The 24,475-nt window shown below is 33.6% G+C and overlaps 1 protein-coding gene across 1 annotated transcript; it reads left to right on the top strand.

The window, feature by feature from the left end:
* Positions 1-23,069: 23,069 nt before the first annotated feature.
* On the top strand, positions 23,070-24,189 carry NPBWR1 (neuropeptides B and W receptor 1). The gene has a single exon (XM_051999227.1). The coding sequence runs from the start codon at positions 23,085-23,087 to the stop codon at positions 24,108-24,110; it is 1,026 nt and encodes a 341-aa protein (XP_051855187.1). The 5' UTR covers positions 23,070-23,084; the 3' UTR covers positions 24,111-24,189.
* The last annotated feature ends 286 nt before the right edge of the window (positions 24,190-24,475 follow it).

The raw sequence follows: 24,475 nt of genomic DNA, 5'->3' as shown, positions 1-24,475 counted from the left end.
GGCTGCTCTATACCTAGTTTCTGCCGTGCTGTGTTTGTTTTCCAGCAGATTTTGTCAAATAATGAGTTTTTGTTCCAAAATCTTGGATCTTTGGGTTTTCATATTCTAGATTCCTATTGCCATTTACTATAATTTAATTTGTCCTTAATCTATTTCATTGATCCATCAATGTATTTCTAAGCCAGTATCAAATTGCTTATACAATTACTGCTTTATGAAGCAGCAACAGTTTAAAATTTGGTAGAGCTAGACCACCTTCTTTCACAGTTTTTTTTTCATTGATTCCCTTGATTTCCTTGAGCTTTTATTCTTTCAGGTGAATTTTGTTATTATTCTTTTTAGTTCTATAATTTTTTTTATAGTTTGACTAATATGGCACTGAATAAATAAAGTTGAATTTTCATTATTGTTAGGTTGCCTCAGTTTATGAAGAATTATTTTTCCAGTTGTTTAGAGCTGACTTTATTTGTGTGAAAAGTATTTTGTAATCGTCTTCCTATGGTTTCTGGGTTTGTCATAATAGGTAGACTCCCAAGTATTTCATATTGTTTACACTTACTTTAAATGGAATTTCTCTTCCTATCTTTTGCTGCTGGACTTTGGTGGTAATATATAGAAAAGTTGATGATTTATGTGAATTTATTTTCTATCCTGCAATTTTGCTAAAGTTTTTATTAATTTCAAGTAGTTTCTTATTGATTTTCTAGTATTTTCTAAGGATAACATCAGATCATCTGCAAAGGATGATAGTTTTGTTTCCTCATTGCCTATTCTTTAATTTCTTTTTCTTCTCTTATTGCTGTAGCTAACAATTCTAACACAAAATTAAATAACAGAGGTGATATTTGACATTCTTGTTTCACCCCTGATTGTATTGGAAAGGCTTCTAGCTTATCCCAATTATAGTGTATGCTTACTTATTGTTTTAGATAAATAGCACTTATTTTAAGATAAGCTTCATTTGTTCCTTTGCTTTCCAGTTTTTAATAGGAAAGGATGCTATATTTTGTCAAAGGTGTTTTTTTCATCTATTGATATAATCATATGATTTCTGTTGATTTTGTTCCCTATGGCCAATTATTCTGATAGTTTTCCTAATGTTAAATCAGCCCTGCATTCCTGGTACAAATTACAAGTCAACTTTTAAAAAAGCATTTCCAATTGAATCAGTGTTACACATAAAGAGGTTATGGATGTAGGCTAGTCAATATAAATTTACTTTACTAACAAGCCATGTATTAGTGCATGGCTGTAGACAATTATAATAATATTACTTTTTAATTATTTTTATGGGAAAATGTATTCCGTTTCATGTACTTAGAAAGAAATATAAAACCTAGAATGATGGACTGGTGGGTAAAAAAGGAATTTCATGGCAATAGATATAACTATAGCAAGAGACAGATATAGTACTAGATTTACAATTAAGAGATCTAGATTCTAATACTCTATGAAAATTTCTTGTTCTTTGATCTTGGAAATTCTATTTAACTTTTTTGAACATTTTTTTCATTTGTAAATTGGGAATAATTAATGCTGAGCTCCCTACCCTGTAGAGATATTGTGAAGGTCAAACGAAATACTGTATGCTAAAACTCTTCACAAATTGTAAAGGATTATACAAGTGGAAGATTAGTGGAAGATTACTGAGGTTTCTAATACTCAGTGATTAATAAATACTAGTAACTTGAAAAAAACTTAGAGAGACTTTATTCATGATTCTTGTGACATATTTTATCTGTGGTCCATAGACTAAACTACATCTTCTAAAATACAGAGAGGTCAGAGATTGTCTATGATATGGTAAGTTCCTTGGTGAGTCATGAAGATTAAAGAACAAACTTACCTTCTGTCCCATGTAGATCTCTTACACTTCAACAATAATGGATATGGAATAAAAGAGAGATATAGATAGTAAGAAAAATATTAAGACCATCTGCAAATATTAATTTAATTGTTAATTCCCCACATCCAAGATCTCATGCTACTGAAGAAAATGAGCTAGATGAAATAAAAATATATACAAGAGCCAAATGAAAGCATGTCTCATGGATTCTCTTTGGAGAAGAAAAAAAAAGAGTTGGTGCAGTTGGGTTCATCATGTGTCTAACAGCAACAAATGCAGCATTTCATGGAATTTTTGATTATCTTAAGGGGAAAGGAAGAGGACAAAAAAGGAAATAAACAGTTTTTATACTATAATGCTTGAGAAACTGAGGCAAGATAGAGACTGGAAAGTTTTTAATATTTTATTTGAGAGGAAAAGATTGCCTGGGGCCAAAATAGGATTCATGTTGACCCCAGCAGACTGAATGGGACTCGAGTCTCAAAGCATTCAGCATTAAATGAAGAATTCCAGGGATGTTTATAAGGCTCCAGCAATCAGAAGAGAAAAAGGCAGAGGAGGGTGGGTAGAACCCTCATGAGGGGGGATTTTCAGAAACAGATCATAAATTTGGTTCTGACAGGTTGGGGGTAAGGACCATAAATTCTTGATAACTTAGGAGGACTTAGGAGCCAGGATGTCTGAAATAGAAGATCTCCCCTTTATCTGAGAGTAAACATTTACAATTTATGACCCTAGAATAGGCAGCCCTAAGTTATATCAGTCCTAATGATCAGGAAGGGAAGTTGCAACCAGGGGGATTGAGGCAGAACAATTTAGGGAAACTGAGTTAGAACAATTAAAGGAAGCTGTGGTATAACAATACTTCATAGCCAGAAATGATATCAATTTTTTTTTTGCTAAAATTATCTTATTTTATTCTCATAAGAAACTTGTGAAGTAAGTGCTATTATAATCCCATTTTATAATTGAACAAGTTGAGGAAAACACAAGTTAAATTACTTGCAGAAAACACAAGTTAAATTACTTGCCTAGGGTTTCACAGCTAGCAAGTCTGCATTTGAATTCTGGTCTTCCTGACTCCAGGAACAGTAATTCATTCTATGTCTCCAATTATTTATTGAATTGTATTGCTCATGATGGGTTTAAGTGAATATAGTCATAGTAATAATAGAATTTATATAGATCTTTAACATTTGCAAAGTGATTTAAAATATACTCATTTATCTTCATAAGAACTTTTGCAGATTAAGTGCTATTATCTTTATTTTACAGGCAAGAAAACTCAAGCAGATAGAGATTAAAAAACTTGCCTAGGTCACACAGCTTTTGCACGTCTGAAGCTAATTTTGAATTCAGTCACTCTTGATTACAGATTACAATATGTCATGTAGCTTCCTTCAAATTCATGCCACCATTAACATGAAATTGCAATTTATAATGACAGCTGATTAAAGGACTTTAAAGTACTAGACATATTATCTCACTTGATTTTCACCAAAAAAGCACACAAAGAAACCCTAGCAAGGATTATGTATACTTAGAACACTTCAGACACTTAGGTCAGATTCCTCTCTAGCACTAAGAAGTTCCTGATCCACTTAAAGATTTCTCATTATATTTAGACTGTGGGTGTTGTGAATAGACTTTTCTCTTCTGTAAATTACTGGGATCCAAAATTATCTCAGTTGGTCTCTGTTACGGGAGTAACCTGCTAGTGGCTGCTGGATGTTATGGGAGCCACGTGCCAGTGGCTGCTGGGGATCCAACTCAGACCAGCAGAATGCATCCCTTCATGTGAGAGAATGCTAATGATACAAGGAGACTGAGAGGCAGTTGCATTCTCTGACCTCTCTTCTCTTCCCTCTTGCCTCCAATTTATTTCATTCCCAATCCACAGCAATATCTGTGTCAGTAAAGGCTGATTTGCAGTTCCTTCAGGGGTGTTATGATTCACAGCTGTGGGGGCTTTTTGGAGAACTGGTACCTGCTCCTTCATACTTAGGCATAGTCCTTAACAGGTCTTCAAGAGAAAGGGGATGAATTTAATAACAATAATTGGATACATTTAGATGACATCCATGTGGATAGATAATTTTACAGATGAATTTAAACAATTGTCTGCTTAAGTACAGAATAAGGCAAGAGTTTCTATGAAAAAGAATAAGAAAATCACAGTTCTTCAGTAATAATCTGAAGAGTACCTAGAAGAAGATTGCCAGGGTGGCAAGGGGTGACAAGATCATTTTTTCTATGAGTCAATTGAAGGAAGTGATAAAATGCAAGTTTTTTGAGGATAGAAACTGATTAACTTTGTCTTGGTATCCTTAGTTCTTAAGCTATATCCAACACAGTAAGCCATTTAAATGCTTGTTGATTGAACTGCTTTTTACAGATAAGGAAAATGAAGATATGTAACAAACAGATCAAAGTAAATAATTATTCACATGATAGAAGCCATTTTTGGACATAAATTGTGAGTGCAAGTGCAATTTGGGAAGTAAATCAGAGCATAAATTGTGAATTAAACTTGTATTGTGAATTCCCTCCTTTTACAGTGTTAGTTTGGGACCTTCTACATTCTTAGGAGCTGTTAGAAGCATAATTAGGGCAAGGCAAATAGAGAATTTTTTTTCCAGTGGGGCTGATATGGAGGAAGGTTTATTCCCTGAGGTGGCTCTCTATCCAAGAAGGGGAGGTTATAGAAACCTGAATTCCCTGGAAAGATAGCTCCAGGATAAGGAGCAGGAAGGTATATGATTTGTTCCTCTAGACTGTGCATAATTCCACAGAAAATAGTCTTTTGATCATTGTCTTCCCTCAATGAGTATGTATTTTGGGCCCTCAGGCTCTTTGGAGAAGGAAGAGAATTGCTTTCTTAGACATTGGAGTTCTAATGTAGAGCAGACAGGATTCATTAGGTGCCTCTTTGCATTTCATGACCAGGAAGAAATGGCATTTCAAGGCTCAAAAGGATGACTTGCTCTTCTCCATAGAGAGACAAGTAGAATAGGTCCAAAATCTTCAAGAGATGAGGTAAAAAAATAGCTTTCTAGATGATGATGAATTCTTTCTTCTCCTGTAATTGCTCTAATTTTCCCAAATCTTCACTAAGTCTCTGAAAACTGAGCAAAAATTTTGTAATGATATTGATAATAATATATATAGGATTCTTACAGACCAGTAATATATTACAATGTCCATGATTTTCTCTCAGTCTTACTTAAGTGATTCAGCCTTAATCTTGCCCTTTTCAAAACTGCTTTCTACTCTAGATTCTTATAGCTCAGAGAGCTGATGCTTTATCCAGCTGCCATGATTCCTAATGGAAGCAATCATTTCCACTCCAAGGCCATGTGTTTAATTGCATGGTTCATAACACTGGGAAGGACAATGATATATCACTGAGGTTCCCATCTCCTAGTGTTCCTTTTGAAAGAATTGAACAGAACAGATGGTATTTCAGGAATCACCATGTGTAGGGATCTTACAAGGGTATTACTTGTATATCTTGTCTGGTGTGTTTGGGGCATTGGTATTGAGGCTAATAAATAACCAACATGTGTTCATAAGAAATGTTGCTTGTGTCAGTCAAGTTGAATCACTGTAACTTTGCTCACTGTTCTAAGTATTGCCAATTTAACATAAAATGTAGTGGGAATCTGTGATAATTGGCCAATTTGCTCTTTAGGCTTAGCAAAACTGGATAATTTAACATACATAGGAAATTTCTTTGGTTTCTGAGCTGGGTAATTCAAACCAGTTTCCACATAGTTTAGGTTTTATATTTAAGCAAAATGAGACACCTATTGGTCATTTAATAGTTAACAAAAAGGTATTACTTAGCTATAGCAAGAAGAGGATATTCCACAAGAATAGGAATTGAGAATCCCTTGAATTGATTTAGCTGAAAAAAAAAAAAACCTATTACAATTTGTAGTTTCTAGCTTCCAATGGTGGCCTTGAATACAGACAATGAGAAGCAAAGCCAAATATCTAAGTTCCTTTGGGCTCTCAGGCCCTTGGGCCACTCTGATATTGAAGAATGTTTTAATATCTTTTAAGGAAAAACTAGCCTAACCTAAGTAGGGATTGGGTTGGGATATTTCTCCTGCTACACTTGAGATGTGTCCTCTGATCAGTTCTGATGGGTGATTTCTGTTGCTATGTGATTACAAGGCATTGTAAATGATGCCAATTGGCAAAAACATAGAATGAAGAAAAACAGACACCAGCCAGTAGGAAACTGTATGACCAATACTTTTCTAAATGTTTATATTCCTATATCTATCTCCTTTGTAAGTGGGAGTTGCGCTTGATTCTTTGGTTTCTTGTCCTTGTAAACATTCATACAATCTTTAAGGCTGAACTTTGGTAATGACATTTGCAGTAAATAAGGCTAAGCCCCAGCACAACTCTAACCTAAGGTAACTATGACCCACCATCTAAGGGTATGGACTTTTTTATTTCAAGATAATACTTTGACTTGGATCATGTGTTATTTTTTTTTAGTACCCAGTGATTGTTATTTCATTGATATGTATGTTTTCTCATATGATGGAGATAAAAATCCATTTATACCTACTTATCTTGCATAAACTTTGTTTAAGTCTCCCATAAGTTCACAACAGGGCATCTTCCCAATACTCTGGGGTAGGGATTAAAAATAAAGGCTAAGGATAGGGTCTTTTTCACATTCTATTTGTGTCATGATGATATCAGTGGTTTATATGACCTGTCCACATAGTTCTTACCACTCAGCCACTTTTCCTTTTTTGGTCATAGACTTTGAGGAAATCTTTTACTTCAGTTTTTTATAGTGTCTTCTTTGTTGTGTATCACAGACCAATCATTATGTATCTCTCCAATGCTCTCTGACTGATATTCATTTTTAATCCTTTGAAAGTTATAGTGCTTCATGATTCCATTAATTCATGGAAGTAATGGAAGTATTTTGAAAATTTAAAAGACAATCCTTTTTTGCATTTTGAAGAATTTGGGGATCAGTAAAGGGTCTTTGAAATTTTGGGGAGGAAGTCATCTTATGCCTTACCTTAAAAAGTGAGTTTCCACCTATTTTGTACTTTCTAGATTTTTTTACTTCTTTATTAGCTGCCTTGTTCCTACCTAAGTATTCTTGATAACATTCCTCTCCTGCTTTTCCAGATCTCTATGTGTTTTCCCCCCATTGGAATGCAACCTTCTTGAGGGTAGAGACTGTAGTATCAGCTTGTATTTGTAGCCATAGTGCTTAATACAGTGTCTGGCAAGTAGTGAGTATTTATTCTACATATGTTTGTGTTGCCTTCACTATTAGAGTATAAGCTCTTTTAGGGCAAGGGCTAGAATAATAAAAGTTTAAAAAGTATATGGCATATTAATAAGCAATTCCATCGTGACCTATTTAAACAAGTTATTGATTGTGAATGTAACAATTAACAAATGTTTATTAATTACCTAGTATACACCAAGTATTATTTCAGAACTTTGAGAGGAAGCTCCCTTTAAAAAATACACCCGTTACCATTTTCAAGTAATAGTTCTATACCTTAAGGAATCCATCATATCCTCAATGTGGATAATCTCTCCTTTGGTGTACCTTTTTCTTCATCCTGTGTAACCTTGTCTGTACAAAGCCTCTGATAGCCCAAAGTACTAAGCATGATTCTCTGATCTCTTGTCTTTGTGGAGGTACCAATAGAGCATGTTGGTTGCCCATTTTTTATTTCTTATACTTATACCATAACTAGTACGTCTTTTTCCCCCAATAATTCATCTCCCTGGTTTCCTTTTTGCCTCTTTTGTACAATTCTTTGGTAGTAATACATTGCAATCTATTTCTACTGACCATGTGCCTCTATACTAGTTCTTTTGAGTAACTCTCAACTTTAATTCCTTAGTTGGTGTGGTATCACATGACTCACAGACTAGTAATTATTTTAAAAATAAAAAAAGTTATTTTAAAATGTTTTTAAATTTAAAAGTATTTTAAAAAATAAAAAAAATGATGTTAAAGAATATAGACTTTTTGTTTCAAGCAGAAGCTTGGGATTTTCAAAAATACTGTGAATCTTCCTAAATGCAATGCAGCCTGTATACCTCCTATTTAATTCTGGGTCAATTTAATTATGCTTCAGTATATTCCATACATTCATATATATACATACATATAAATTATACATATATATTTATATATATACATACACACAAATAAATTATATATATGTATGTATGTGCTATGTATATATATTAGTTCTATGGGCTCTCTATCCAACCGCATATCAGAATTAAACAATAAAAATTCTTCCTTCTTTCTGTTTTTATTTTTTCTTTTATTTCTCTAGTTAGACTGAAGAGATTATTCATCTTATTTAGCATATACTGCAGTGTTCTAAAACTTGATGTAATAAGCATGATGACACTCACAAATAATACCAAAGGAATTTTTCTTTTATTTGTACTCTCCTCTGGACATCTTTCATGATACTGACTCAAGTTCTCTCATTTTTCTTCTTTCTTGTCAGATTTTCCTTTTTCTCAATTTCCTTAAGTGGTTCAAATTCTTCTGCATTCGATCAGGCTTTCTCCTTTTTAAAATTTTCAAGTGCTCTTAAATTTCCACTCTATAAATTTAACATCTGAACCGCATGATTCTAAAACTGTCTACTTTTCCTTTACAATTTCTTGTATTTATCTTGTCTTTCTGGTGCTCTTTTTCCTACTCCATCTTTTCATGTTAAAGCAAAAGTTATTAACTATTATTCCTACTGATATATTGTCTGTAGTATATATTTTTGGTTCTTCTATGAGAATTTTTGTTAGTAATATGCTTTAACTATGCTTTCCATTAATATCTCTCTCTTTTTTTTTGTATGAATCATAGTTTTGCATGATGAAGCATAGATTGCATGATTGCATGCATTCCCATGGTGCAGTATTTCAGGATTCACAGCTATTTAGCATTGTTGGAGAAATAGTGACACCAAAGAGATGGAATGTTGATGTTAGAAACTCCTTTGAGATTTTTGGAAGCAACAAATTTCCAAATGATATCCAGTCTGCTTTTGTCCTGATTGATTAATTCTAGGACTAAATCATTTAGTTGTGTAGTTTTACCAGTTATTCCCCAAATCTTGAATGTTTTTCTTGTTCACCTCTACCTACTAGATTCTATGGCTTCCTTAAAGACTCAGATCAAATTCATCTTCTGATAGGGATCCCTACTTTTTCCATCCCTCAAAATTCTGCAGAGTATTTTGTCTTCTGTCCCTATTTTTTTTTTGCATTTTTTTGTATTTATTGATTGGTATCACATATACCTAGTACTATATCATTATGCCACATCATTCCAACTAGGATTTGTTAAACATCTACTATATAATAAACACTGTGCTAAATGTTGGTGACATAAAGAAAGGAAAAAAATAATACTTGCTTTCATGTAGTTTACAGTTTAATGAGAGACAATATGCAAGCAACTATGGGCCACTAAGATACATACAGAATACGTTGGAAATAGTCTGTGAGGAAAGGCACTAAGATTAAGGAGGACTAGGGAATATTTCTTGTACAAGACAGGACTTAGACTGATACTTGAAGGAATTCAGGGAAAGCAGGAATCAGGGATAAGAAAGAAATGTTCCAGGCATGGGAGCAACCAGTGAAAGCTCTCAGAGGTGGGAGATATAGCATTGTGTCTGAGGAAGGTCAAAGAGGACAGTGTCATAAAATTGAAGATTAAATGGAAAAGGTAAGGTAAAAAGACTAGATAAGTACAATGTAAATTCTCTTAGGTCAGGATCTATTCTGTTTATTTTCTTGTATCTGAGATATTTGAATCCCTTACAAATAGCAGGTAATTAATCAATGTTTATTAAATTAAAATTGTTAAATAGGAGAGCTGAGTTAGTAGAGAAGATTTTGGGTATAGAAAGGCAAAGATGAGACAGTAAAAATTTTTAGGGAATATGTGTGAACACTTGAATATATCATACCTGATTTGATGGAGTAAAATCCAGAAAAGTAGGACTTTAAAATTAAAATGAGGTGTTGAGTCATCAATCCTTCTGAATAAATAAGTCTGGGAAGTAAGAGTTGTAAAAGGATCCCCTACATATCAGCTAATATATGAAAAATACATGATAATATATGATTCGGGAATGTAACTTCATTTTCTCCATTCATTACCCTAAATTTTAGCTTTAACATTTTTACATAATGCACTGTTCTCTAAGAATTTACAGTTTTATATGACATTCTGTAGAACTAACTAGCCTTATTTTGATATAAGTTTGATACAAGTAACAACACTGCCTGCTTATCATATGCTTTTTTTCTTCAGTCTCTCCAAGAGAGATTCATTTCATAAGAGCTCACTACCAATTATGTAATGAGACTATTAGAAACATTGCATTTTGTGGAAAGGCAGCTGGGATACAATGATTTGTACATGTCATATAGTTTCTAAGTGTCTGAGGCTGGATTTGAATTCATATCCTGCTGACTCCAGGGTTGATGCTCTAGCCATTGTGCCACCTTGCTGCCTTAAAACATTCCCTTTTGAAATAGCTTTAGTAAAGTAACCCTTTGTGGGCTTATTTCTTCTTTAAAATGAACACTGACAACCATTTTATCTTATTATTTGAATTCTCCCAAAGAACATCTATGTAAACATAATAACATTATGAAGTTACTTCCCACATAGCTCAAAAAAAGTTAATTGTAAAGCTTTTAGCAAAGCATCTAGGATGCAGTAAGCACATTTTTCCCCTTTCACTTTTTCCTATTCCAATAGTCCAAGTATGAAGTAATGGTAATCTGCACCATAGTGGTGGCAATGTCAAAAGAGAGAAGGGAGCATGTATGAATTAGGGATGCTAACAATGTAAAGTTGACAAAACTGGGCAATGGGAATAAGAGAGAGTGAAGAGTTAAATTTGATACTGAGGTTGAACATCTATAAGACTAAAGCAATCCTTATGACCTCAATAATAATATGGAAGTTCAGAAATGAGGAGTATTGGGAGGTGGAATAATAAGTTCAGTTTGGGGCATATAGAGTTTAAGATATCTACTGTACATCCAGTTTGAGATTTGTAATAGGCATTTAAGAGGTAAGAGGATGGAAGTTAGTAGAGAACATTTTAGGGCTAAATAAATAAAGTGACAATCATCTTCATAAAGATGACAATTGAATCCATGAAAGCTGATGAGATAACAAAGTAAAATAGTGTAGAGTAATAAGAGAAGAGAGCCCAGGATAGAGCCTTGATAGACACACAAACCTTTGGTGAGTATGAGTTGGATAAAGATCCAATAAAAAAGGCTGAGAAAAGGCTGTCACACAGGTAGGAGAACTAGGATATAATAATGTTATAAAAACCCACAGAGAAGAGGACTTAATGGAGAAAATTATTTGCAGTGTCAAAGACTGCAGAGAGTAAAAAAGGAAGAAAACTGGGAAAAGGCTATTAGATTCAGCAATTAAGAGATCATCAGTAACTTTGTAGAGAACAATTTTAGTAGAATAAAGTCATAAGTAAAACTGTAAAAAGAGAGTAAAAGGAAATCAAGCAAAGGCACAGATAGCTTTCAGCCCAAAAGCTAATGGAGACTCAAGAATCTGGTGTGGCTTGAGGGTGGGGAAGAAAATGATGGTGAGTTTATTGGGAAGAGGGAAGCATCAAGGAATCAAGGAGAGAAAGCAAATAAGTGAGAAGATAGGGGAAATCTGCTGGAGAAAATCAGATAGAACGGGATCACTTGTGCATGTAGGAATTTACTGTGAAAGCCACTCTTTCATGTGAGATAGCAATGAAGGAAAAGAAGGCACTGGGTGATGTGAGAGAAGGAGAAGTGAAGAAGGGGAAAGGAGGATACAATGATTTATTAAGCATCTATTATGTCTCAAGTATTGTGTTAAGTGCTTTATAAACATCTTACATTATGCTAACTTCTCTCTACTAGGTGCTTTTTAATCACCATTTCACAATTGAGAAAACCGAGACAGAAAGAGGTTAAGTAATTTGTTTAGAACTATATGGTTAGGAAGTGTCTGAGGCTGGATTTGATTGATTCCATGCCAACCATTTTATACATTGAACAACCTAGTTTCCCCTCATAGAGAAGAAGTAGCTATCTATGAATGAAACTCATTTTTTTCAGTTCAGTAAAGTTCTCAGCTAAGAGAACTATGGGAGACTTAGGAGGAGCCATGGAAGGTTTGAGGAGGGATGAAAAACTTTGGAAGACTTGTACTGAATGGAGTGATGAATAGGGATAGGATGACACAAAAAGATTGAATTTTAATAGTTAGGTTCCAGTTTAGATTATGTAATACAAATTTGTAGTGAAATCAGAAAAAATTTGTAATTTTCCCCAATTTTATTGAGCAGTGTGTGTGCAGGAGCAAAGGCAATGGATAGTGGGGGATGCTATATAAAGGGACAAGGAACTCAAGAAAGGAAAAGAGTTACTAGTTCTACTGGGTCACTAAGTTAAGGTCAAGATAAGGAAAGAAGGATGATACTGAATGTTGAAAAAAATGGGATTCATCTTTGTTCTTTTTTTATATGTCCATGTAAAGTTGTATTGCTCATTTAGGCAAATTTTCAGATTTCTAAAAAGAGTTAGAAAATTGTTTTTGTCTACAGCTTAAAATTATCAACCTTTAAATTTGCTTAGTAAAATATATATGTTCACACTTTGATTTTAAGCCCTCTCTCAGGTGAACACTTTTAATTGCATTTCTTACTAGAATCAAAAATCTATATTTATTCAGGAATAAGGGTCCTTTGCATCCAATATATGAGTAAATAGAATTGCTACTTGAATGAGTCTTTATTGCCAAAGAGATACAACTCACTTCATATGTTTAAGTTTCCGTTAAATCTCTTCTCTCCTTGCCTCTCCTCCCCTCTCCCCCTCCTTTTCTCCTCTCCCTCTTCTTTTTCTCTTCCTACCTTTTCTTCCTTTTTATCTCTCTTCTCTTCTTTCCCCCCTCACTTCATTAGCTTCCATGGACTTAATTGGCATGTTCATACCAATGATCTAAGATCTATACATCTATAGATTTATAGCTCTAGACTTTCAGCTTTTGTCCACTGTCAACAACCAACTTTTTGAACACTGAAAACTGAACATCCTGGAGATCTCTCATTCAACATACATAAAACAGAACTAATTATTTATCCTCTTCTCCAGCAAATCCACCCCTCTTTGAAACTTTCATATTTTTGTTGTTGTCAGAGTTAACATTATTGTCTCAATCTTTCGGATTTGTGAACGTACTTTTCTTGTCTACTGTCTCTCATTTTTGCAGTCTTAATAGGTTGCCAAATTTTCTTATTTGTACTTACATTAGCTCTTGAATCTGACATTTTATCACGATTCACCGAATTGTTCAGTCTTCTGTTAACTCACACTTAGGTTATTGCAATTACCTCCTAATTGGTCTCCTTACTTCAAGTATTTTCCTACATCCAGCCCACTGCTATCAAAGTGATTTCCTTAAGTAAAGCTCTGAACGAGTCATTCCCTGTCTCCCACTACATAAACTCTTAAGAGTTTTGTAGGGCCTCTAGAATGAAATAAAAGCTTCTATATTTAGATTTTAAGCCCTTTTACAATCTAGCACCAATCTCTCCAACATCATTTCACATCACTTCTCCTATCTTATAATAAGAATTACGACTGGTCTTCTCTCTTTTCTTCATATATGACACTTTATCTACTATTTCCATTATTTTTACAGACTATATCCATGCCTAGAATACATTCCATCTCTACCTCATAGAATCTGTCTTTTCTTTCAAGATTCAGTTCAGATACAAAGTTGTACAAGAACCTATCTCTGATCTCCCATTTGCCACTGCCCTTCTTCCTAAACTACCTTGTATTTAACTACATTGCATTTCTTTGTATTAATTCTCTTTTATTTATTCATGAACAGTTATATACATATACACCTATATACATATATGTAAATATTCTCTTTCCTATTAGAATGTAAGCTTCTAAAAAAAAAACAAAAAAAAAAAAAAATAATAAAAAAAAAGAATGTAAGCTTCTGAGAGTAAGGAATGTTTCATTATTGTATCATGAATATCTATCATGGTGTCTAGAATATAGTAAATGTTTGATAAATGTTTTTTGACTCATTAGTTGATTGATTAATCTTGGATGTTTCAGTGTCATCTGTAAAATGATGGAATTGGATTAGATGACCTTTAAGATTGTCTCTCGCTCTATGAGCCTTCAATTTCTATTGAATTTAAGTTTATTAAATTTGGTACATTAATCCAATCTATTTACATCCTTTTAGGTTATTTGCAAATTTCATTAAGCATGGTGCTTGGAAAACAGGTTTCCTATTTACAGTCTATTTCTTTTTCTATCACACTATGCATGCATGCATGTATGCATTTTCCTTTAAACTCTTTAAACATTATACTGATAGGTTTCTATTTTTTCTAATATGAAGCTTTTCATTGTCCCTCAAGCCCCTATGAAATATCTTTCTCTTCTATTTTCCAGGGTAACTAAAATATAACAATTATGTTGTAAGTTCTAATTTCAAAAACAATAACAGCAACTCTATAACAAAGTAATATCAATTGGTCTTAAAAAGAAATATATTAATGAGATGGTTTGGGTTCTTTTTTTCATTGATATGGTTTCTAAACTTTTCCCTCTATCTGTACATGAATTATCAGTTCAATTATTTTTGATGAACTAATAATTTACTAAATATATAGTAATTCAGTAAAACTGTTCAAGTGCTTAGTACATGCAAATACAAATTTTAAGAATTTCAGACAGTGGGTAAATCTATTATATACTATATATTAATAGAAACAAATGATAAAAAATAAAATTAATTAAAGTGAAATATAGAATGTATAGAATATAAAAATGTGATATTTGGAAAAGATACATTCTTTATGCGTCAAAAATTACTTTGAGGTAGACTGCACTATTCTGTCATATAGAAGAGCTTCAGTATCCTGCAAATTATCTTCTGGGGGCTTAAGAATATAGCAATCTTAAAAGAAATAAGGAGAAAGGAGGAGAAGAAGAGGGAAATCACTATCATCACATAATAGCACTGTCTAAGGTAAAAAAAATATAAAGGAGTTAAGGATGGAAATTCAGGTATCCATGAAGCTTACTGTAATTTGAATTGAATAGGGAAAACTAAACACAACTACCCATACTTATACATACACACATAAAGATTTGGTTCTAGAAATATATAGGGTATTGCTGTGGAAATACATCGGATATTACAGTGGAAAGAGTGTGTTAGAATCTGTACAGATAGTGTAGATCTGGTAGCATAGTGGATAGAGTATTAGACATGGAGTCCAGATGTCTTGAGTTCAAATCTATCTCAGATATTTACTAGCTGTATGAATCTAGACAAATCTCTAAATCTCTATTTTTCTTAATTTCCTCAATTGTAAAATGATGATAATAACATCACTTATCTTATAGGGTAGTTGTGAGGATAAAATGAGATAACAGTTCTTAAAAATCCTTAATACAATGCCTAACACATAATAGGTATTGTTACAAATATTTGTTCATTTCCCCCACTACTTTTGTAAATCACAAATGTTAGGCAAAATTTATTTATTTTACTGGCTTGCCTTATGTAAAGAAGATGGTCAGAACAAAGATCAGAGAAAGTATAAGCAGGTGGAGAGAAATACTCATTTAAAAATCATAACTATGAGTGTGACTAAGATGGACAAACTCATAAAATGGAAGAGGAGAAGCTAATTGAATTAGAGAACAATGCAACAATATGTTATTTTTAAAAAGAAAGAAAGAAACTCAAAAGTTCCTGTAAAATTAGAACTACAGGTTGGAACATAATGTATTGTGCTTGAGTTGAACTAAAATTAAAGGGACTTAGTAGCAATCATTAACTCAGAGAAGGTAACAATTCATATAGACAAGATAAAAAAAAGAATAGTAAGAAAATTACATTGTACTTAAAGGCACTATAAATAATGAAAATCTTAATACCTAATACACATAGTCAACTTAATAGGAGCAACACATTTATTTATTTATTTTAGGATTAAATTTTTTTTTTATTATTATACCTTTTTATTTATAAGTTATATGCATGGGTAATTTTATAGCATTGACAACTGCCAAACCTTTTGTTCCAATTTTTCCCTCCTTCCCCCCCATCCCCTCCCTCCGATGGCAGGTTGACCAATATATGTCAAATATGTTAAAGTATAAATTAAATACAATATAAGTATACATGTCCTAACAGTTATTTTGCTGTACAAAAAGAATTGGACTTTGAAATAGTGTACTATTAGCCTGTGAAGGAAATCAAAAATGTAGGCGGACAAAAATATAGGGATTGGGAATTCTATGTAATAGTTCATAGTGATCTCCCAGAGTTCTTTCACTGGGTATAGTTGGTTCAATTCATTACTGAGGAGCAACATATTTAAAAGAAAAGTTAATTGTAGGGAGAAATAGATATTAAACTATAATAGTTGGGGACCTTACTGTATCTCCTTCAGGCCAAGAAAAATCTAGTAAAAATAAAGAAGTTAAATATCTGAATGTGACTAAAAATTAAAGAATATACTTTTTTAAATGAACTTTTTTATTTTCAAAAGATATTTGTGGACAATTTGACAACATTGACCCTTGCATAACCTTGTGTTTTAGATTTTCTCCTCCTTGCCCCCACCCTCTCTCCTAGATGGCAAGCAATTCAATATATGTTAAACATGTTAAAATATATGTTAAATCCAAATTTGTACAATTCTCTTTTTGCACAAGCGAAATCAGATAAAAAAAGAAACTAAATAAGTAAGAAAACAAAATGCAAGTGAACAACAACAAAAAGAGTGAGAACGTTATGTTGTGATCCACATTCAGTTCTTACAGTCCTATCTCTGGGTGTAGATGGCTCTCTTCATCACAAGATCATTGGAACTAGCATCAATCATCTCATTGTCGGAAAGAGTCATGTTCATCAAAATTGATCGTCATATAATATTGATGTTGTCATGGTTCTGCTCATTTCACTTAGCATCAGTTCATGGAAATCTCTCCAGGCCTTTCTAAAATCATCCTCCTGATCATTTCTTATAGAACAATAATATTCTATAACATTCATATATCATAACTTATTCAACCATTCTCTAACTGATGGGCATTCACTTAGTTTCCAGTTTCTTGCCACTATGAAAAGGGCTACTACAAACATTTTTGCACATGTGGGTCCCTTGGGTCCCTTTTTTTCCTTTAAGATCTCTTTGGGATATAGGCCCAATAGAAACACTGCTGGGACTAAGGGTATGAACAATTTTTGAACATGGTACCAAATTGCTCTACAGAATGGCTGGATCTGTTCATAACTCCACCAACAATGTATCAATGTCTCAGTTTTCCTACATACCCTCCAAGATCCATCCTTGTCTTTTCCTATCATTGTAGCCAATCTGAGTGTGTAGTGGTATCTCAGAGTTGTCTTAATTTGCATTTCTCTGATAGAGTGATTTAAAGCACCTTCTCAAATGATTAGAAATAGTTTTAATTTCTTCATCTGAAAATTTTCTGTTCATATCCTTTGACCATTTATAAATTGGAGAATGGCTTGGAGAATATATATTTTAGATGAATAGAAATAGAAAGAAAATTATATATATTTTGTAATATAAATGACATCTTTGCAAAAATTGATCATATATTAGAGCATAAATATTTCTTTAAAATTAATATATATACATATATACATTAAACACAATTTACTAATTGCAAGGTAATATAATTATGTTCAATAAATGACATTTAAAGAATTTAAAAGCAATTGAAAATAAGACAATTCTAAAGAAGTAGTGTCTCAAAAACATTGTTAAAATAATATAATATTTCATCAACCTAAACAAAATAAAATAGGCAATATAACAAGACTTATGGAATGCAACTAAAGCAATTCTGAGGGGGAAATAAATAAGTAAATGTGTGTGTATATATATATATATATGTATATATATATATACATATATATATATATATACATATTTTCATTAACTAAAGAAAGAACAAATCATTTGAATAACTGGATTAAAAAAATGAACAATAACAAATCAAAAATCTCCCAAAGCAACAACAAATGAAATAATCAGAAAAAGAAGAAAAAATTTGGTTTTTGTATATTATGTGATGATTTACTTAGAAAAACTTGGGATAAGTTTAAATTAGTTGAAATAATAAATAAATTCAGACAACTTGAGGGATATAAAGTAAATCTAAATAACATTAATATTTTACATGTCAGCAATAAAATACAACAGGATGAGCTAGAAATAAAATTTCAATTCAATATATTACACAAACTTTAAAGCATTTGACTCTAGATCTTTCTTCCAAAATTCATGCAAGATTTATATGATTCCAGTTCTAAAACACTATTTTCAGAAATAAAGGCAGACTTAAATAATTGGAGAAATAGAAATTGTTCATGGATAGGTCAAGCTAATATAATAAAAATGACAATTCTACCTAAATTAATTTACTTATTCTCTATTGTGCCGATCAAAATGAATATTTTCTAAAATGACAAAAGCAATAGTTTATAGAGCTAGAAAAGTAAATATAAAGGAAGAACAAAAGGTCAAGAATCACTATAATGTCATGAATGATGGGGGAAAAGTAGGAATGGAAGGAGTTTATCAGTATCAGGTACCAGATTGTACTATAAAGTGGTAATCATTAAAATGATTTGGTTTTGGGTAGAGCGATGAATTAGTTGGATAAATTAAGCATGCTATATAACAAAAGAAACCACATTAACAAAATGTTTCCATAAATCCCAAGACCCAGGTTGATAGAGAAAGTACTCACTGACAAAAACTTCTGGGAAAGCTGAACAGCTTTTGGTACAACTTAAGTTTAGAAAAATATCTTATTATATACTAAGATAAGCTCCAACTGGATAGATGATCTAGAAATAAACTGTCATCAGAGGAGAAAGGAAGAAATTATCTTTATGATCTGGATTGGAAGAGTTTAAATGATAGAGTATCATGCAAGATAAACTTGTCCAATTTTGATTTTATAAACTTAAACCATTTTTGCACAAACAAATCTATTATACTTTAAATTTGAGGGGAACAGATGAATAGATTTCTATGCTGTTTAGGGACTGAATCTGAAGTTTAAAACCTGGCTTCACAAGAAAGTCAAATGTTCCTGTGTTTCCATATTGCATTAGACAATCGAGTAACTTCTGAGAGCCAATGAATCAAAGAAATGTCATAACATGAATCTGATACTTTCTTTTTAAAAATTAGATTTTTTCTTTTCAAAAACAATGTAAAATAAAAACCCTTATTTAGTTTTTGTAAACTCAAAACTAAGGTCATATCATTCATTGCTCAATCCTAAGTACTTTACTTTACTAGTCCCAACATCAAATAAGCTTACATGTGTGATAGTTAATTTAACAATGGGATTTTTACACAATTAAATGTGAATGGTTAATCCCAGTTTTTCTATCTCTGCAGAGTTATGCTATGAAAACACTCTAATTTAATTTTAAAGCATCAGAGTGAGCAGTTTCTTTTGTAGAATTGGGGAAAAAAAGCTTTCATTAATTGCTTTTTAAACTTGAATTAACTAGTCAGTTTATTCAAAGCCATAAATCTCATAGCCCTTTATAAAATCTCTTAAGTACATGAGTTAGGGTCATGGAAGGTTTTCTATAAAGAAAAGGCCAGTGTCATTAAATGAAAGATATAAACTGAACTTATCCCTTTAAAATGATCCTATGAGGCAGACAAAAATATTATTGTTGATATATAAGTGAGGGTTAGAAAGGTTCAGTGATTTTTGTCCATAGTTACAAATATAAAGAAGAATCAGGATTTGAATCCAGGTTTCCTGATTCAAATCCAACTTCCTTTTTTCTATATACCAGTTGCCTCTCTTAAAGCATTTTGTAAAGCTAACAGTAATAGTCTATTCTGAAATAGATTTTATAGATGAAGATATTCAGAAGAAAAGGAAACAAATCCACAGATGAACCTGTAATTTTCATGCTTCTTCTTTTTCTTCTTTTTTTTTTTATCTTTAACAATTCTGGCAACCTAGAGTTCCCTGCACACTCCTACTGTTGCTGCTGCTACTTATTCCAAAATTGTGCTTTACCTCAAGGTGAAATCTTATTCCACTAAGGTTCTCTCGGCCTACACCTGGATAAACTTCTTCTTTCCTCAGTTTAGCTGACAAAATGTTGAAGTTTTCTTGGTAACTAAAAGATAGTCAATAAAACTAAACAGAAATATAGAATTGACAAATTTATATAATTTAGAATGCTTATGTCATAAGAAATATAGTTTATATATCAACATTCTTGACTGGCATAGTTTTAGGTACTCTGTTTCTATTCATTTCTTGAATCTTATGTCAAATTTTTTATTCTTGGACAAATCTCATCTTTTCTTTCTTTTACTGTTGAGACCCACTTTTAGGTTTAGACTCACTGCAGAATATATGTGACCTCCAGACTTGTATTCTTTTCTTATTTCAATAATTTCAATTTTTTTCAAAACCATAAGTCTTCCACTGAGTTTTTGTTTCATAGTTGAATAATGTCTCTAATTCTCATCTCAGTCACAAAATTGACATGAAATTCATGTCCTGAGTTTAACTACTGATCAAACTCATGAAACACACTTCAGGTCATGTCTGATGACTCAGACACTAGGTACCTTAAAGAAGTGATCTCTTTCCTACAGTCCTATTGTTACAACTTTCTATTCTCAAAAATATTTGAAATAATAGAAAATACTATTGATAATATACCATTAGGGGAAAAAGTAGAAAATAGAAGTAAATACTATTAGTTGTAATAGATAATTTCTATGAAGGATATTTTTTTCTTCTATAGTATGTTAACCTGAAATTTAAGAAGTACTACATTATCTCTCTGAGCTTCACTATAAATTGTAGGAATTACATTAATTTCAGTGGAAAATCTGATGGATTTGGAGTCAGAAGTTTTGTGATTGTTTTTGATTCATTTTGGACACATCTGGATCTTTGAATCTTTGTGACCTCATTTAGGGTTTTCTTGGTAAAGACATTTCCTTCTGCCTTTCATTTTACAGATGAGGAATTGAGGAAAACAGGGTTAAATGACATGCCCAGGGTCATAAATCTAGTCAGTGTCTAGGGCTCAACAAGTCTTCCTGACTCTTATCTCAATATTCTATACAGTGTACCATCTAATAGTCAGAAGCTCTAGATTCCAATCCTTACTATTTGTAGCCTTGAGCAAGTTAACCTTTTGGCCCTTAATTTCTCATCTGAACAAAGGTAGTTTTACTAGATTACCTTCAAGAATCATTGAGCTCTAAGTATGAGATCTGATAATCCTTCTTCTAATTATCTATGATCCTTTATATAAAAATAGTGGGATGAACTACTAATATACAAATGAATGGTATAGTGAATACAGTACTGTAATAAGTATAGAGTACCATACTGTGACTTGAAACCTTTTTAAATCTGTCTATCCCTATTTTCTTACTGGTACCTATCTGTCATGGTTCCTATGAGGGTAAAATTAGAGAATATATGTGAGCTGTCATGCAAACTTTAATATACTATTAAAAGTTAGATATTATTATATCTAGTGTACCTTCCATTTTTAATTGTACTTATTTGAAGTATTGTGTTTTTATGAAGAATTTACAAAGGTATCTGCATTTAGTAATATTACTCAATTTATATATGAAAGACTTAGTAATATTACTATTACTATCCAAGTGTTTCATATATAAATTTAAAGTCTATATTTGCTTAAGCCCCATTTGTCTAGAAATGGGAATGATTTACCCTACTACAACTGAACTAAAGTAATTTTATCTTAACCTTTTGAGGAAAATATTATAAGAAGTAAAAGGTCTTTACTTTTGCTTTAATGAAAATTAGCTTATTAACTATGATTTACATTAAGTAAGTCATTGTCAAAGAAATCTTTTATTTCTTACAGAACAAGTTACAGTAGTAGGTCGACTATTTCAACATCTCGTTTTTGCTTATTAAGAGCAAGGGAAAATCCTGCTCGGTTACAGTAGTTGCGTCTGCGCCCTCTTGCTCAGTTTTGCAGTAGCTGGGCTAGTAGCCGTGGAAGACTAGAAAGAGCTGTCCAGGATTTCAGCAGCCTGGAAAACATTCAGAATTGGAGCTGGCCAGATACCCCATTTTGTGTTTCGGATTTTTAATTTTACAAGGGCGGCTATATTCGACCAACAGGTCATCCTGAAGGATACTCAAAACAGGAAATTACTAAGGTAAGCTTACTCATTAAATATGAAAGAAAACTAAAGAAACAGAACTACATATTTGCTATTAACTCAGGAAGAGGTAAAAGGAACAATATTATGTTCGATAAATAAATGCAGCAGAATTTGTAGTGGCAAATTACTTCAGTGATATTGTAATTAGATTGTATTTTTTCATAAAAAAGGCTAGTTTGGGGTGGTTTAGGACTCTTTCCTCTTGAATTTGCCCCTCCCTTTATTTTATTTGAGATAGTTTACTTGTTACAATAATATACCAACAGGTAGGGGAATGATCAAATAGAACCAAATTGCACTAGAAGATGTGTAATAATATCCTTTCTCTTCTCCAAACATTTCCCTATGGACACACGGCACACACACGTTCGTGCGCGTACACACACACACACACACACACACACACACACACACCCTATTTTTTTCCAGCTAATATATCTTGGTATTATTTTGTAGAACCCAGAGGTCCTAATTTGTGCTTTATAATCATTTTACAGCCTTAAACAAATCAGAAGTGACGGGACCGTCTCTTCAGCTGCCTGTAACCCACTGTCGCACTGGCTAAAGAGATTGCCAATGATGTTTCCAGAGCAGCTTTGAAAAGCCACAGGTGAAGAGAGTTTCTTCTCCTGGTCCCGAACTGCTTCTGAGGTCGTGCTTTTCTCTGACAACAATATCCATAGCTAGGCACTTCCGTAAAAGAGGCTACAGCTTGAGAAGAAAGAGACTAGGTTGCTAATGATAGAGGGGAATAAGAGTAGCAAAGCGAGAGCTGGCGCGAACCTCTCCCATCGCTAATAGATTTTCTCTCTTATTTCCACCTTTTCCCACCCCTTCGTCTCCAGAGAGTGCACACAGCTTTCTGGAACCTAGTGATTCTTTGCTTTAGGAAGATGTACAATTTAACTTCCAGTACCGGAGCAACGAACTCGTCCTGCCCGAATCCAGAGCGGGGCTGCTCCCAGGAGCTGGCAGAAAACGATGTGGGAGACCCCGGGGGCCATAACGCCTCTAGCCCCGAGCTTGTCCTACAGCCCCTGTATATAGCTGTGCCTATCATCTACTCCGTGATCTGCGCAGTGGGGCTGACAGGCAACACAGCGGTTCTCTATGTCCTGCTCCGGGCGCCCAGGATGAAGACGGTCACCAACTTGTTCATCCTGAATCTAGCTATTGCAGATGAGCTCTTTACGCTGGTGCTGCCTATCAACATTGCTGACTACCTTCTACTGCAGTGGCCCTTCGGGGAGCTGATGTGTAAATTCATCATCTCCATAGACCAGTACAATACCTTCTCCAGCCTATACTTTCTCACAGTTATGAGCATCGACCGCTACCTGGTGGTGTTGGCCACTGTTGAATCACGCAAGATGGCCTTTCGTACTTACCGGGCGGCCAAGGCAGTCAGTTTGGCAGTCTGGTTCCTGGTCACTCTTATTGTCCTACCCTTCACAATCTTCGCCCAGCTTTACGAGGAGGAGGGTCGCCTCCAATGCGTCCTGGTCTTTCCCCAGCCAGAGAGTTTTTGGTGGAAGGTGAGCCGCATCTACACACTTATCCTGGGATTCGCCATTCCTGTGTCCACTATCTGCATCCTCTACACTATCATGTTGTGTCGGTTGCGAGCCATGCAGCTGGACAGCCATGCCAAAGCCCTAGATCGGGCCAAGAAGCGTGTGACCCTCATGGTGCTGGTCATCCTGGCTGTATGCCTCTTCTGCTGGACGCCTTATCACCTTAGCACCGTGGTCGCTCTCACCACAGATATCCCGCAAACTCCAGTCATCATCGGAGTCTCCTACTTCATCACCAGCCTGAGCTATGCTAATAGCTGCCTCAATCCTTTTCTCTATGCTTTTCTCGATGACAACTTTCGGAAAAGCTTCCGTAAACTGGTGGAGTGTCGGGCCTCTTCCTGAAGTCTTGGTTCACTCTCGAAAGCTTCTCTTTCATTTCCCGCCCACACACTCTGTTCTCTTCCTGGGTCCTCTAATTCTTGATATCTCAGAGGGGCAACTGGCAGTCTGATTTATTATGGTCTTCCTAGGGGGAAAGTGGGATAGTTTGGTCAAAGTCTTTTCCTCAAACTTTCCCCTCTCCCCCCAGGTCCTGCGAATATGAAAATAGTTTTCATTTTCTTTGCACCAACTTTTTCTTTTCTAAAGTTTTTCTTGGTGTCTTTGCCTAAACCTTTGCTTTAACGTCAAACTTAAGTTAAACAAAATTGAGCTTTCGGGAAAGAAAGGGATCTTGCAAGAAAAAAGAAAAAGAAAACAGTGAAATC

Source organism: Antechinus flavipes, chromosome 1 (assembly GCF_016432865.1).
Source record: "Antechinus flavipes isolate AdamAnt ecotype Samford, QLD, Australia chromosome 1, AdamAnt_v2, whole genome shotgun sequence".
NCBI classification, from domain to species: Eukaryota; Metazoa; Chordata; class Mammalia; order Dasyuromorphia; family Dasyuridae; genus Antechinus; species Antechinus flavipes.
The sequence above is the reverse complement of the archived record's forward strand: the minus strand, read 5'-3'. Positions and strand labels throughout refer to the sequence as shown.